At 39.3% G+C, this 13,308-nt stretch overlaps 1 protein-coding gene across 1 annotated transcript in view; it reads right to left on the bottom strand.

Moving 5' to 3' along the window:
• The window catches only part of LOC143706792 (zinc finger protein ZXDC), a 21,347-nt gene extending 8,194 nt beyond the window's left edge, over positions 1-13,153 (bottom strand). The window contains exons 1-5 of the mRNA XM_077199095.1: positions 11,259-13,153; positions 10,995-11,147; positions 10,836-10,914; positions 1,664-1,794; positions 167-337 (exon numbers count right to left, since the gene is read on the bottom strand). Of these exons, the coding sequence (XP_077055210.1) occupies positions 167-337; positions 1,664-1,794; positions 10,836-10,914; positions 10,995-11,147; positions 11,259-13,137 (2,413 nt within the window). The 5' untranslated portion in view covers positions 13,138-13,153. The remainder of the gene's footprint in view (positions 1-166; positions 338-1,663; positions 1,795-10,835; positions 10,915-10,994; positions 11,148-11,258) is intronic.
• Between the last annotated feature and the right edge of the window lie 155 nt (positions 13,154-13,308).

Here is a 13,308-nt window from a genome sequence, read left to right as displayed (position 1 = left end):
AGGTTGTGAACGTATCCTATGCCTTTAGGTTTGATAAAAATGACAATCTGAAAACCAAACTGACCAGCATAAATGTTTTTTTTGGTCCGGAACTACAAGTGTGAATACACCCTTAGTCTCGTTCCATAGTACACAGGCCTGAAGTTGCGTGTGAGTGTCGGTGTACCTGGGCTGAGGTTGTGGTGTTTAAGCATGTGTGTCTTGAGGCTGCTGCGTGATGAGAAGTGTTTGGTGCAACCAGCAACAGGACAGCGACTTCTCAGACTGACTCCATCCTGCTTGTGCTTCTTAGAATGGATGTAGAGACTACTGCGAGCTGAAAACTTCGCATTACAACCTGCACATTTAAATACAAATAATAACAATTACAAAATGAAATCTGAAATAGTATTAAAAGAAAAATGTCAGACATTTCACATGGAAAATGACAGAATCTAAGAAATATAAAAAAACATCCATGACTAAAAAAACTGTACAATACAAAATCAACCTCTGCTGATTAACGAATGCTGTTCGAGCTCTGTACTGTTCGAGGCCTGTAGCTTTTAAAGTGACCATAAAAAAAAATGTATTGTTCCTATTCATGGAATATTGCTGTATTTATTACACATGATTTTTTAATAATTCATGTGCCCTTTTAAACTAAGTAACTTCCCCTCCCTCCTCCGATGACAATTCTTCTCTGATAATGTGTTTACTTGCGCCGGGGAGGGACACCATGCATTAGGAAATGGCAATGACCCAATCAATTCCCGATAGCCGAAATCAAGTCCTGCCCTACTTTTTGTTATATATGTATATATTAGGGGTGTGAATTGTCACTGTTTTGTTATTGTTGAATTGTTACGATTATCATTTCATGATGTGTTGCAATATTACTGCACAAGGCTACATTTTCATCAATGAATACAAGCAGTCAGATATATGAACTCCCTTTTTATTTTATCTGCTCCAATTAAGTACACTTCCTGAGTGTAGTCAAACAAAACTTAAGTGCATGAAACTGTCAAGTAGTGTACTTAAAGCTGCAGTGTGTAGTTTTTCCTCTTTGTTTGAAATCTGCAATTGTAGTCATTCGCAGAATTATCAACTTTACGTGGGTTGTGCCTCGGCACGGCACTGCGCGGATGTTTTGAGGAGAATGTGCGGCTGTCAGTCACCGGATACTGTAATTCGGAATCACAGATTCTACTTTTTGGAAGTATGACCAACATAAGAATTTTTGCTGGAAAATGTAATCTGAACAAGTAAGTAACATCCACTTTTGTTTTCTTTGTTCTCAAATTGTTAATGTTAACAACATCAGCATTGCGTGTCTACATTTAATGCCCTTCAGATATTTATCCTTGTTTTCGCATGGGCCTTGTTGCAGTCTCTTTTTTTTCTGTAGCCACTCCTAAGTCCAAAATTCCAATTTGTTTGGAACTATTTTCATTGGCGAATTAGAGCAAAAACAGGCAATATTGTGTCTAAAATGTAAGTCAATTAATATCAACTTCCTGTTTGTTGAACTGTTGTATAAAATCAATATCACATTTGTACTCATGTTTTTATTTGGAGAAAATAAAATGGCACTCTTCGTGTGATATTGATTAACTATATACAATTATATAAATATAAAAGACATACTGAGGTATTTTTTCCATTTATCTTGAATACTGACCTTCAACAGGACATTCAAATGGCTTGGTACCCAGGTGTGTGATACTGTGGCCCTTCAGGTGCTCGGCCCTTGTAAAGGATTTCCCGCAGCCTTCCTCTGGACATGCAAAACGTCTGTCATCATCGTGCTTCCTGCAGATGAAGATCAACACCTAATGAATCACTGGGAAGCTGGTGACAGACTTTTAACAACATGTTGATGCTGCTTTTTTAAACAATACATATTTTGAAATTATAAAATTCCATTGACTTAAACCTGCATGCAGAGGTAGACAGGTCCACTGGAGTGGACAGATCTATTCAGTGTTACGTAATTGTATTTAGATTGTGGTGGACACTGGTGCATTAAAGGGTATATAAGTTTTAGCATATTAAAGGCAGGGTAGGTAGAATTCCCTAAAAATACTTTTTTCCAAATTTGTTTAAAATGTCTTTATATATCAATGCATAGTTAAAATGCAAGTAATTTGGAAAAGAAATTATAAAAATCGAGTGTCTGTAGTCCTCTCAGAACTGCAATAAACACAGCTCATTATTACATTAACTCCCACCCCCTCCCTTCTCGGCTCCTTCCAAAGCCACGCCCCCAAAGCACATGAATACGCGATCCCGGCCGTTCGCTCAGCTGGAAGAGTCGGAAGCGTTTACCAGCGCCGAGCAGAGAGGAGCGCAGTGCATGTAGTGACATCATGTCAGAATCACAAGTAATAAAATAACTAACTTTATCAGTATGAATATAAACAATTAACATGGCTGTTAGTACTCACTATCAAGCTTGCATATCGATACTGGTAAAGTTTAAAATATTTTACTAGCTCCTAATCGAATCAAACTCAATTAAAAGGCAAAGCTATAAATAGCTTCATTGATACACGTTTGCCGTTACTATCAGTTATACTGTGATGAAGGTGAATTTGTAAGATTCATAACATATACAGGTGTTTTGCATGTAAGAGCTTCCACGATGAAAGCACTGTTGGCTCTGATGAGGACTACACTCCGGAGACAAGTACTGCATCGTCGGCTCAAGGACAGGTCCGGGGTCAAAGAAGAAGCAGAGGAGGTCGTGCAAGGTATTGCTTATTTATCGTCTCAACCCTGGCTCACTAACAGTAACGTTATACCAGTCGACACCAAAGTTACACTGTCATAGCTAAGCCAGTATAACGTTAGTTATGCTACATAACGTTAGGTAGCTACATGTGCTAGTGATACATGCTTCATGAAAAAATAAATGCCATCAAAATGAAAACAGCAAGATTACGTGTCCAGCAGAAATAAAGACATCATGGAGACACTTTTCAGCCCCTTGAGATCCCTCAGTTGTCGCCACCGCTAGAAAAGCCACGCCGATATTGACTCTCGTATGATTTCTTGATTTATCCAAAGACTTTTTGTTCATAGCTTTTCAAATACTGTCTTCCTTTTTTTAACTTGTTTGACTTCGCTGCCTCTATATGCAGGTACTGAGAATTTTGACTGTTCTTTCTCTGCCATAATTGTTATTACTAGCTTCCGTGCCTCTTCAAATGGTTGCGCGCATTTGGGCTGCTCCTGTATCAGCAGAGGTGGTATCCATGGTAGCGAGGGAGAGTGACAGTCGCCCCAGCCAATCATTTCTTTCGTCCCGAATGGAATAATGAACTGTGTTTATTACAGTCCTGAGAGGACTACAGACACTCGATTTTTATAATTTCTTTTCCAGAGTACTTGCTAGGGCTGTCACTTTTTATTCGATATTCGAATATGCATTCGAACATGACGTGAAATATCCGTATTCGAACTATAAATAAACTATCCAGTTTTTAAAGTGCCATGTTTAGCGCATTTTTTACAGTCTATGATTAGACCGTTGTTTATTATTGTTTGCCATCTCATCCAGGAGCTGGCGCTCTAAATGTATTGTAGCGTAAGCCCATGACCAAATCAAGCAAATAATAGCCTCCCTGTTTTGAAAATGGAAGATAACGCACAGAACGACAGCCCGAGAGGAGAATTACGACCTCAACTCCTCTAAAAAGTCGAGTCTGGAAATATTTTGGGTTCTACAGCTACACCGTATACCACTTCTCTCAAAATTGACGTGCAAATCTGTGTGTGCCAGGCACGTGTGTGTGGACTGAGCGCGTGTTCTCCACCGCAGGGAACATCGCCAATAAAAAGAGAGCCGCACTTGACCCAGATCAAGTTGATAAATTGGTGTTTCTAGCAAACAATATTAAGAAATTAATTGAAATAAGAAATGAGGCTAGGCTATAGGCCTTACTCCTGCTGTTTAAGCCGTCACGTTATTGTTTGTGCCGTGCTGTTCCGATGCATTTTTTTTCCATGTAGCTTAGTGGCACTTTATATAGATTAAATTGATAACCTGCTGTTTAAAACATTCAAAAAAATCAAAAAAATGTTTTCAGACAGGCCTGAGTCCTGTTTATGACTGTCAGACTGTTAATAAATTTGTGATTGAATCTCCGTTACGGTCTTTTTTTTGGGGGGGGGGGGGTTCAGTAGTAAAGTAGTAATATATTCGAATACATTACTTGACCGTTCGAATTTGATTTTTCTCAAAAGTGACAGCCCTAGTACTTACATTTTAATTATGCATTTGTATATAGAGACAGTTTAAACAAATTTGGAAAAAAGCATTTTTGGGGAATTCTACCTACCCTTCCTTTAAAGGAATTAATTTGGATTATTTTTAAGACTATTTACCATTTATTAAAATATAATGATGCAACTCTTATAGATATTATAGGGATGCACTGAAGTTTCGGCCCAAAATGGTTTTGCAGGGACGAAATCAGTGACCGAAACAGACACTGAACCCAGTCAAAACGTGCCACCGGAGAAGCGCCAATTAAAAGTCTATTTTGTGCGCACAACGTGGATAAACTACAACAAACATGTCAACTGTGTGGAGACTAGCTCTGGATTGACAATATTAATTTCTCAATTTTAATCAGTAATGATATGGTTTCTTAAAATATTTCAGTCTTAGCTGTTTTTTGTTGATGCATGAAGAAAACTTTGCGCATGCCTGCCATCGCAAAAACCTTTGTTACTTTTAACATGAAGCAAAGTCTCAACTTTAAAATTCTTTCAATTTATTATTAAATTGTAACAAACGTTGTTTTGGCACTCTTAAATATAGTGTGACATCACTGTATTGCCTCAGTTCCAAGTGGCAGCACGGATCAGGTGCACATGAACATTTTACTAGTTACAGCATGAAAAAAACATGGGGGAACATCAGAAGGTATGTTGAAAGCTACATTATAACTGACCAAAATTAATCCTGTTTCATGTAAACAAACGCTCAGTGTTTCAACCGGCGAAAGACGTCAATAAAACAGCTTTTAGGCTATACAATGTCACTTAACGTTACATTTACCTCAAGAAAGCTATTCAATGTCCATAAACTCATTAGTAAGCTAGAAGAAGAAAAACTAGAGAAGAGCATTTTGCTAAATATATGCACTGCATTACATATTCTAGGGGTGTAATCAACCAAAGAAAATCTTGGTCGACTGAAGTCCTGAAATTTCGACTAATAGTCGACTTGGGGGGGGGGGGGGGGGGATTAAAAAACGTTAGATTAATTAGCTGCGCAGTACTTGGTAGCCTTGTCTGCCTAAATGAATTCTAAATAAACATAAAAAACTAGTAGGCTATTTGCAGTAGGCTATATTAAATCGTTTTTTGACCTAATTATTTTGCACTGAAATGACACAATCGAGTCTGTCGGCTCTGACAGCGTTGCATAATGCGCACCTGCGCAATATAGCCTATGATTTCCGAAAATAGTACTATGTCATCTAGTGATATCAGCACAAGAAGTTTTGAGGAATATGCAACATAATTTAGACAATTGTTTTTGTCACATGTTATAATAACTGACAGACACAATCATTTCACCCGCTCTGTGCATGTCCTCGCACAGAGCGAGGCTGAACATAGGAGCTCAGCTTCGCGGCTGAGAGCTTTTACTCTTAAACACACAAGGCATATCCACTTTAATAAAAAAGAATAATAAACAAACCAGATCAAGACGAGAGCAGAAACTAAGTAAGTGCATAACTGAAAAATAAAGCATAGGCTCAAAACAAATACAGGTCCTTCTCAAAAAATTTGCATTTTGTGATAAAGTTCATTATTTTCCATAATAATGTTAATAAAGTTAATTAGTTGATTCAGATGATTAGGTTAATAGCTCGTTTAAAGACCCTTTTCATGATATGCTAATTTTTTGAGATAGGAATTTTGGGTTTTCATGAGCTGTATGCCAAAATCATCAGTATTAAAACAATAAAAGACCTGAAATATTTCAGTTGGTGTGCAATGAATCTAAAATATATGAAAGTTTAATTTTTATCATTACATTATGGAAAATTAGGGCTGCAACAACGAATCGATTAAATCGATTAAAATCGATTATTAAAATAGTTGGCAACGAATTTCATTATCGATTCGTTGTGTCGCGCGACTATCAATAAGTCGCGGAGATGTTTGAGTATAAAAAAATGTGTTCAGCGCGGAGCAGAGCTATGAGGCGCCGGACTGGACGCTGCGCGCGAGAGAGACCGGGTGTGTCAGCGCGCGAGCAACAGAGTGCGAAAGATACCGAGTGTGTCTGCGCGCGAGAGATACCGAGTGTGTCAGCGCGCGAGCGACAGTGTGCAAAAGATACCGAGTGTGTTTGCGCGCGAGAGAGACCGAGTGTGTCAGCGCGCGAGCAACAGTGTGCAAAAGATACCGAGTGTGTTTGCGCGCGAGAGAGACCGAGTATGGGAAGCCAAACAAACCAAAAGTGGGACGAGACAGCGGGAGTTTACAGAGCTTGCGCCGCGCTGACATGTCATCTGCGCGGTTCAATGGTCCGAGCCGCGCGGCCGATTCGTCAGCGCAGCGCGGACGTGTTTCCTAGCGACACCCAGTGGGCAGCGCGGCGCGAACAATCCTCACCAGCGCTGACCAATTTACGTAAACAGCGCAGCGCAAACCATACATACCTGCAAATAAATGTACAATAAAGAAACCCCTCCTTCCTTACAAAATTGTGGTTCTCTGCTGAAGTTTAGGAGTTTTTCCCCACAGAAGACAAAGAAGAAGAAAGACAAGATGAAATACATACATTTCTTATGTTTATTATCTTTAATAGTGTTAGTAAAGAGTAGTGTTATGCGTCGATACTTTGAAGATCTGCACATATGTATAGAGGCTACGGAAAGAGCTGTACAAAGCATAAACTTCAATGACTTTCAATATCGTAGTCGTCTTGAGGAGCACGCCAACCTTCTGGTAATTATATCGGACAGTTTACATGTTCAGGTAATGTATTTTATTATTGTAGTAAGTTTTGCATTCAGCCATCATTTGTAGACTTTAAGCTTTTTATATGTGAATTTCATAAATAAAACAATAATTTGTTCATTTTGAATAAAATGTTAAAACTAAAGATCGGTTTTATGTTATTGATATTTTGTGATATTGATTTATAGGGCGAATTCAGTGTGATTTGGACACTTTTTGCCATTGAGATTAATTGGAAAAAGTGTCCCTCCCAATCAACCTGAATACACACACACACAATATATATATATATATATATATATATATATATATATATATATATATAATGCTTTAGAATGACCTTGACCTCATCACCACAATCAATGAACTTCAAGAGGCTACACAAGACTTATGTCTTCTGGTGGACCATACTTTCAACCCTCCTGTGAACGCCCCATTTTTACTAATTTTACATACCAGGGGACGGCCAAGGTAATGTTCATTTTAAGTTTGACACAGCAGTTTTGCAATTATTAATTTTGCAAGGCTTTTTCTATAGGTTAATGTAAATCAAAATCTGCTGTGCAGTGACACAGGGGAATCTGTCAGTTGATGGGTCCCACACACACTACTCTTTACTATCACTATTAAAGATAATAAACATAAGAAATGTATGCATTTCATCTTGTCTTTCTTCTTCTTTGTCTTCTGTGGGGAAAAACTCCTAAACTTCAGCAGAGAACCACTATTTTGTAAGGAAGGAGGGGTTTCTTTATTGTACATTTATTTGCATGTATGTATGGTTTGCGCTGCGCTGTTTACGTAAATTGGTCAGCGCTGGTGAGGATTGTTCGCGCCGCGCTGCCCACTGGGTGTCGCTAGGAAACACGTCCGCGCTGCGCTGACGAATCGGTCGCGCGGCTCGGACCATTGAACCGCGCAGATGACATGTCAGCGCGGCGCAAGCTCTGTAAACTCCCGCTGTCTCGTCCCACGTTTGGTTTGTTTGGCTTCCCATACTGAGTGTGTCAGCGCGCGAGCAACAGTGTGCAAAAGATACCGAGTGTGTCTGCGCGCGAGAGAGACCGAGTGTGTCCGAGCATTGGTAAATTGGTACATAGGAATGTAATTATTAAGAGGCATGGAAGTTCGATAAATGTACAACAATAAATAAAACCAATTAAATTTTTACCACTGAATTAGCAGACTGTGATTTCAATCAGATAGACAGAAGATGAAAACACTTTCTTGTCTGTCCCAAGTACCACTACAAGAGGAATATTTTTCCACAATTTGCAGCACTGAATTTTTCATTCTAAATGACTCCGAGAAACTTCACTATATGCTCCGAATGGATGAGCTGCAAAATAGGCCTTACACACCATATGAGGTAGTCAATCCATTGTATATATTTTATATACATTGTATTTATAATTAATATTAGGATAGACTAGAGATATTATCTTCTGTTGTAATTAGTATTGTTGCTATTATTATTACCTATTGTCCGACTGCACGAGACTTGTCTTTTGTGTGCATGTGCTTGTCAAATAATGTCAAACATTTTGTTAGATTACAACATATTTGACAAAAAACAAAACAACACACACGTTTGTGAGTAAGTGCGTCTGTGAGTGTGAGTTTGTGAGTGTGTGCGTCTGTGAGTGTGAGAGTTTGTGAGTGTGTGCATCTGTGAGTGTGAGAGTCTGTGAGTGTGAGAGTTTGAGTGTGTGCGTCTGTGAGTGTGAGTTTGTGAGTGTGTGCATCTGTGAGTGTTAAGAGTTTGTGAGTGTGTGTGTCTGTGAGTGTGAGAGTCTGTGAGTGTGTGCGTCTGTGAGTGTGAGAGTTTGTGAGTGTGTGTGTCTGTGAGTGTGAGAGTCTGTGAGTGTGTGCGTCTGTGAGTGTGAGAGTTTGTGAGTGTGTGCATCTGTGAGTGTGAGAGTCTGTGAGTGTGAGAGTTTGAGTGTGTGCGTCTGTGAGTGTGAGTTTGTGAGTGTGTGCGTCTGTGAGTGTTAAGAGTTTGTGAGTGTGTGTGTCTGTGAGTGTGAGAGTCTGTGAGTGTGTGCGTCTGTGAGTGTTAAGAGTTTGTGAGTGTGTGTGTCTGTGAGTGTGAGAGTCTGTGAGTGTGTGCGTCTGTGAGTGTGAGAGTTTGTGATTGTGTGCGTCTGTGAGTGTGAGACTTTGTGAGTGTGTGCGTCTGTGAGTGTAGTGTAGAGAGCAAGTTCTGACGTTCAAACAAATCATTTTAAAATCAAATTATTTATTGTTCTAACAGCTCAGGTCCCTTTTTACAAAAATTTACATCTTTTTGTTCACTATTTTAAAAAAGCCTATATATTTGGCAGATGTAAAGCATACATGTGTATGTTTCTTGTGTTAGTCCATTTTTTATTATTATTATTACTTTAACAGCTCAGGGATGTTCAAGGAGTGACCTGTTTGTGCACTTTCGCACTGTGAATTTGCACTGTCAGTTCTGTTTTTGAATAAAGGGTTGGAAATTAATGCTTTTTTTCCTTCTGTTTTTTTAATCCGATTAATCGAAAAAATAATCGACAGATTAATCGATTATTAAAATAATCGTTAGTTGCAGCCCTATGGAAAATAATGAACTTTATCACAATATGCAAATTTTTTGAGAAGGACCTGCACAAGCGGTGGGCACAGCGCAATTGCGCATTAGGCTCCAAAAAAATAAAATAAAATAAAGTGCCCAAATAAATAATACTAGAAATAAATGGTCACAATAATAAAAGTGAACCATAAAATGTTTCCAGCGTGGTCTGGGTGTGTCTGGGGGATGCTACTTTTGCGTGCGGGTGCGCCTGCAGTTATAAAATGATTATTACAAATTGGCACATTTCAATGTTTTATGCCAATTCTGATATGTTCATTCATATAGCCTACTGAAAACAGACGGGGCAACCTAAAGCAGACAAGTTAGCTTACCGTTTTTAGGTGATATGCCATGTTTGATGTCGAGCTGTGATATGCAAACTGTTGTTTACACACTTTGCATTCGACTTTTTTACCCATTTTCTAATTTCATAAAATGCTGCCACACTCCCGATGTCTTTGACATGGTAGATTACTCTGACAGTATATTAAACGCTAAATTCAGCAAACCACCATGGATGATGCAGACCAATGCCTTAGTTCTTTCTTCAATTTGTCTCTAGTGGGTTGGGCTAATCCAAAAAAGTGAAAACAAGGGGGGTGTTCTGAAGGCAGACTGTTACCTGTGAAACAGGGGTGCTCTGAAAACACCCCCATTAGCAATTAGTGATGAAATGAATAATGAAATTAACACGGCAAAAATCGACCAAACAGAATTTTAGTCGAGCCAGAACGTATCGGCCAATAAATCGACTGAGAGATTACAGCCCTAACATATTCATTTCATTTTTATTTAACCTGTTAGTGATGTCTTGATTATTTATTGTTTGAATAAATCTGTCATGAAAACAAGTTATTACAGTTTATTATTGAATAAAAGTTCATAAAAGTTTCTGCTCTTGTTTTTAAACTTATAAGTGTTTTCAACAACAAACTGGAGTAGAAACAATTCTGTTATTAAAAAGTTCATATAAAAACCTTATGTGCATTTAAATGTTTGTACAATTCAGATTTAGCTATTTGAATGTAATTAAATAAGGTTGATTAATTGATTGATTATTAATTTAGTATTTATTTTCTGTTTTGGTTTTCAGGCCAAGTGCCTCCTTAATTACGGTTTTGGCCCTGAATTTTCATTTCGGTACATCCCTAAAAGATATGTTACTTATAACAATAATATTCACAATTACCAGAAACTTGTAGAGCAATAGGATATACAGCATAAATGTGCATGCATGTATGGGTATAAGAGGTTGGAAACTGCTTCTCACCGTTTGTGTCTCAGTAATTTGGACATGCTTGTGAAGGTCCAGCCACAGGAATCAAAATCACAAACAAAAGGTCTTTCACCTGGGGAAAAAATGAGAGATTACTGTTAAAAAAAATTCAAGTGATATGACTTTATACCAATTATCTGTGCGCTTTTTCACCCGTGTGGCTGCGGAGGTGTATTTTGAGACGACAGGCCTTGTCATAACGCTTGTCACAGCCAGGATAGGTGCATGTGAATTGAGCCATTTCTCTGAAGTGGGTCCTGTTGTGGGAGAACAGGGCGCTGAAAGTGATGAAGGTCTTCTCGCATCCTGAGGAAGAACAGAAACACCACCATCAGGTCAGTATTAGTATCTGCAATATTGTCATTGCCTATTGTCAACTTTGTCTGAGATATTAATCAAGATATCAGTTCAGCTCACCTGGGAACTCACACTTATGTGGTCTCTCGGGTTCGAAATGTGTTCTTTGATGATTAGTGAGCCTCGTGGCAGTGCGAAACCTCTCACTGCATACTTCACAGATAAATGCATTTTCCTGGTCATGTGCTCTAACATGAGCTTTTAGATTGTAGACTGTGGTGAAACGCCGGCCACAGTTTTCCCATTCACATTTATAAGGCCGCACTTTGTCATGAGACTGCAAGTGCCGTTTCAGTTTGTATGACGTTGTGAAGGACCAATCGCAGCCCTCCACTGTGCACTTGAAGGGACGCTGGTCCTCTGTGTGTAGAACCAAATGGATTTTGAGATTTTGCCGGGTGTCAAAGGTGCTGGAACAGCCTGGTTGGGGACATCTATACTTTACTACTGAACCTTTCTTGGTCAATCCAGATACAGTTAATAGGTTTATTGGCTGGAGTTCTTCACAAGCAACTGGTTTGATTTTAGAATTTTGGTAAATACTATTCCCATCTTCTATAGCACAAATGGTTCCATCCTCTTGCTTAATTGGAGGGCAAGAGTCAAGAGTAACACCCATTTCTGATAGCAAACAGTCATCAGCTAGAGCCAATTCCGAGTCACTGCTGGTGAATCTGGCTTTAGGCTCATCTTGTACACTTGAAGCATTGCTGATTTTCCCAATGGACTTACTTCCACCGTCATAGTTGAGCAGCACAAGATCTTCATTGTCTTTCATTCCCAAATGTTCTTTTAAGCTTATCATTCCATCCTCCTTGTAAGCATAGCCCTCTGGCGGGGTGGCTAGGGTCAATATTCCATTTTCAATAGTCACAATGATACTCTGATTGTTAATCATGATGGTCCCAGAGAATGATTCATTTACAGGTATTGGAGTCCCATCTGGAACATAGTCCCCATTACAACAGGACTCTTGATTTGCATAATCCATGATATTTAATTCAGCCATTTCTGGTGCAACCCTGGTCTCTGGTACAAATGCCAGGCTATTATTTTTTGTCATACACTGCATCAATTCTTCTGTTGAATGTTCAACTAAATGATTGCTGAGCATTTCTACAGTAGAGACCTTTGGTGTTTGACTGCTCCCAGCATAGTCTTCTGAAAATATTAGGTCTCTATTCTCTGCCACAAGACATAACTCGTGTCTAACATTTTGGTCTGTCCTCTCAAATCTGGTATTCAAGCTACTGTGGCTTGAAAGATGTCCCGCTCTGGACGAGGTTCTGTTGAAGTTTCCATCTGAATCTACAGGGGAACTGAGAGTCTTTGACTTAGACGATGAAGATCCATTTTCTTCTGCTTTGTATTGAAAGTTCATTTGTCTTTCCTTACTGTCGTCTTCTTTGTGCACTATATTAAAAACCACATATAGTTCCTCTGGGCTCTTGCATAAAGAGGTAGAGGTGTTGCTAAGAAGTTTCTCTGTCGTGTGTCTTTGTTCACAGCTTTCTGTGTCCAGGAGGGGAAGCGCCATTTGCAGATCGTTGTCCTCATGTTCATCGGCCCTCTCAAACACGGAAGGCAGCAGCTCTAATTCATTGAACACCTTTTGCCTGGACGCATTTACGTCACCGAGCTCTGCAACTGCGGACGGTATATCATATGTCTTATGATGGCTGTTTTGCACAGACAGAGCGCTGCCATTTTCCGCAACCCGAAGCGGTGACGATCCGGCCCGGTTGTTGTTGTCGTCACTTTGGAGGCCCAGCGGTCCTGAAATCGCATTTTCAGTCAGACGTGTTTTCGCATGAATCCCCGAAGCTGTTGTCTGCTGAGAGAATATTGTGTGGAGAGGGACGCCATGTTGGTAGTGAGTGTTTTTTGTGTCAGAAAGCCCCTGGATTTCCATCTTGGTGTCCCTGTAGCAGCAGCTCATGAAAGCTCCGCCCTTCACATACAACTGACTGATTCTGATAGGCCGGTTTGGAAAATACGTCACACCAAACACATTTTTCAAGATCCTCAATTCTATTAAATTCAAAGTGCATAAGACATGCTCTCAAAAATAAATATCAATAATGCAGAGCAAAAAAATGTGTTTTCTTTC

Source organism: Siphateles boraxobius, unplaced genomic scaffold, assembly GCF_051911475.1.
Source record: "Siphateles boraxobius isolate OS27281-9 unplaced genomic scaffold, OSU_SipBor_1 41, whole genome shotgun sequence".
NCBI classification, from domain to species: Eukaryota; Metazoa; Chordata; class Actinopteri; order Cypriniformes; family Leuciscidae; genus Siphateles; species Siphateles boraxobius.
This window is presented reverse-complemented; position numbering and strand designations above follow the sequence as displayed.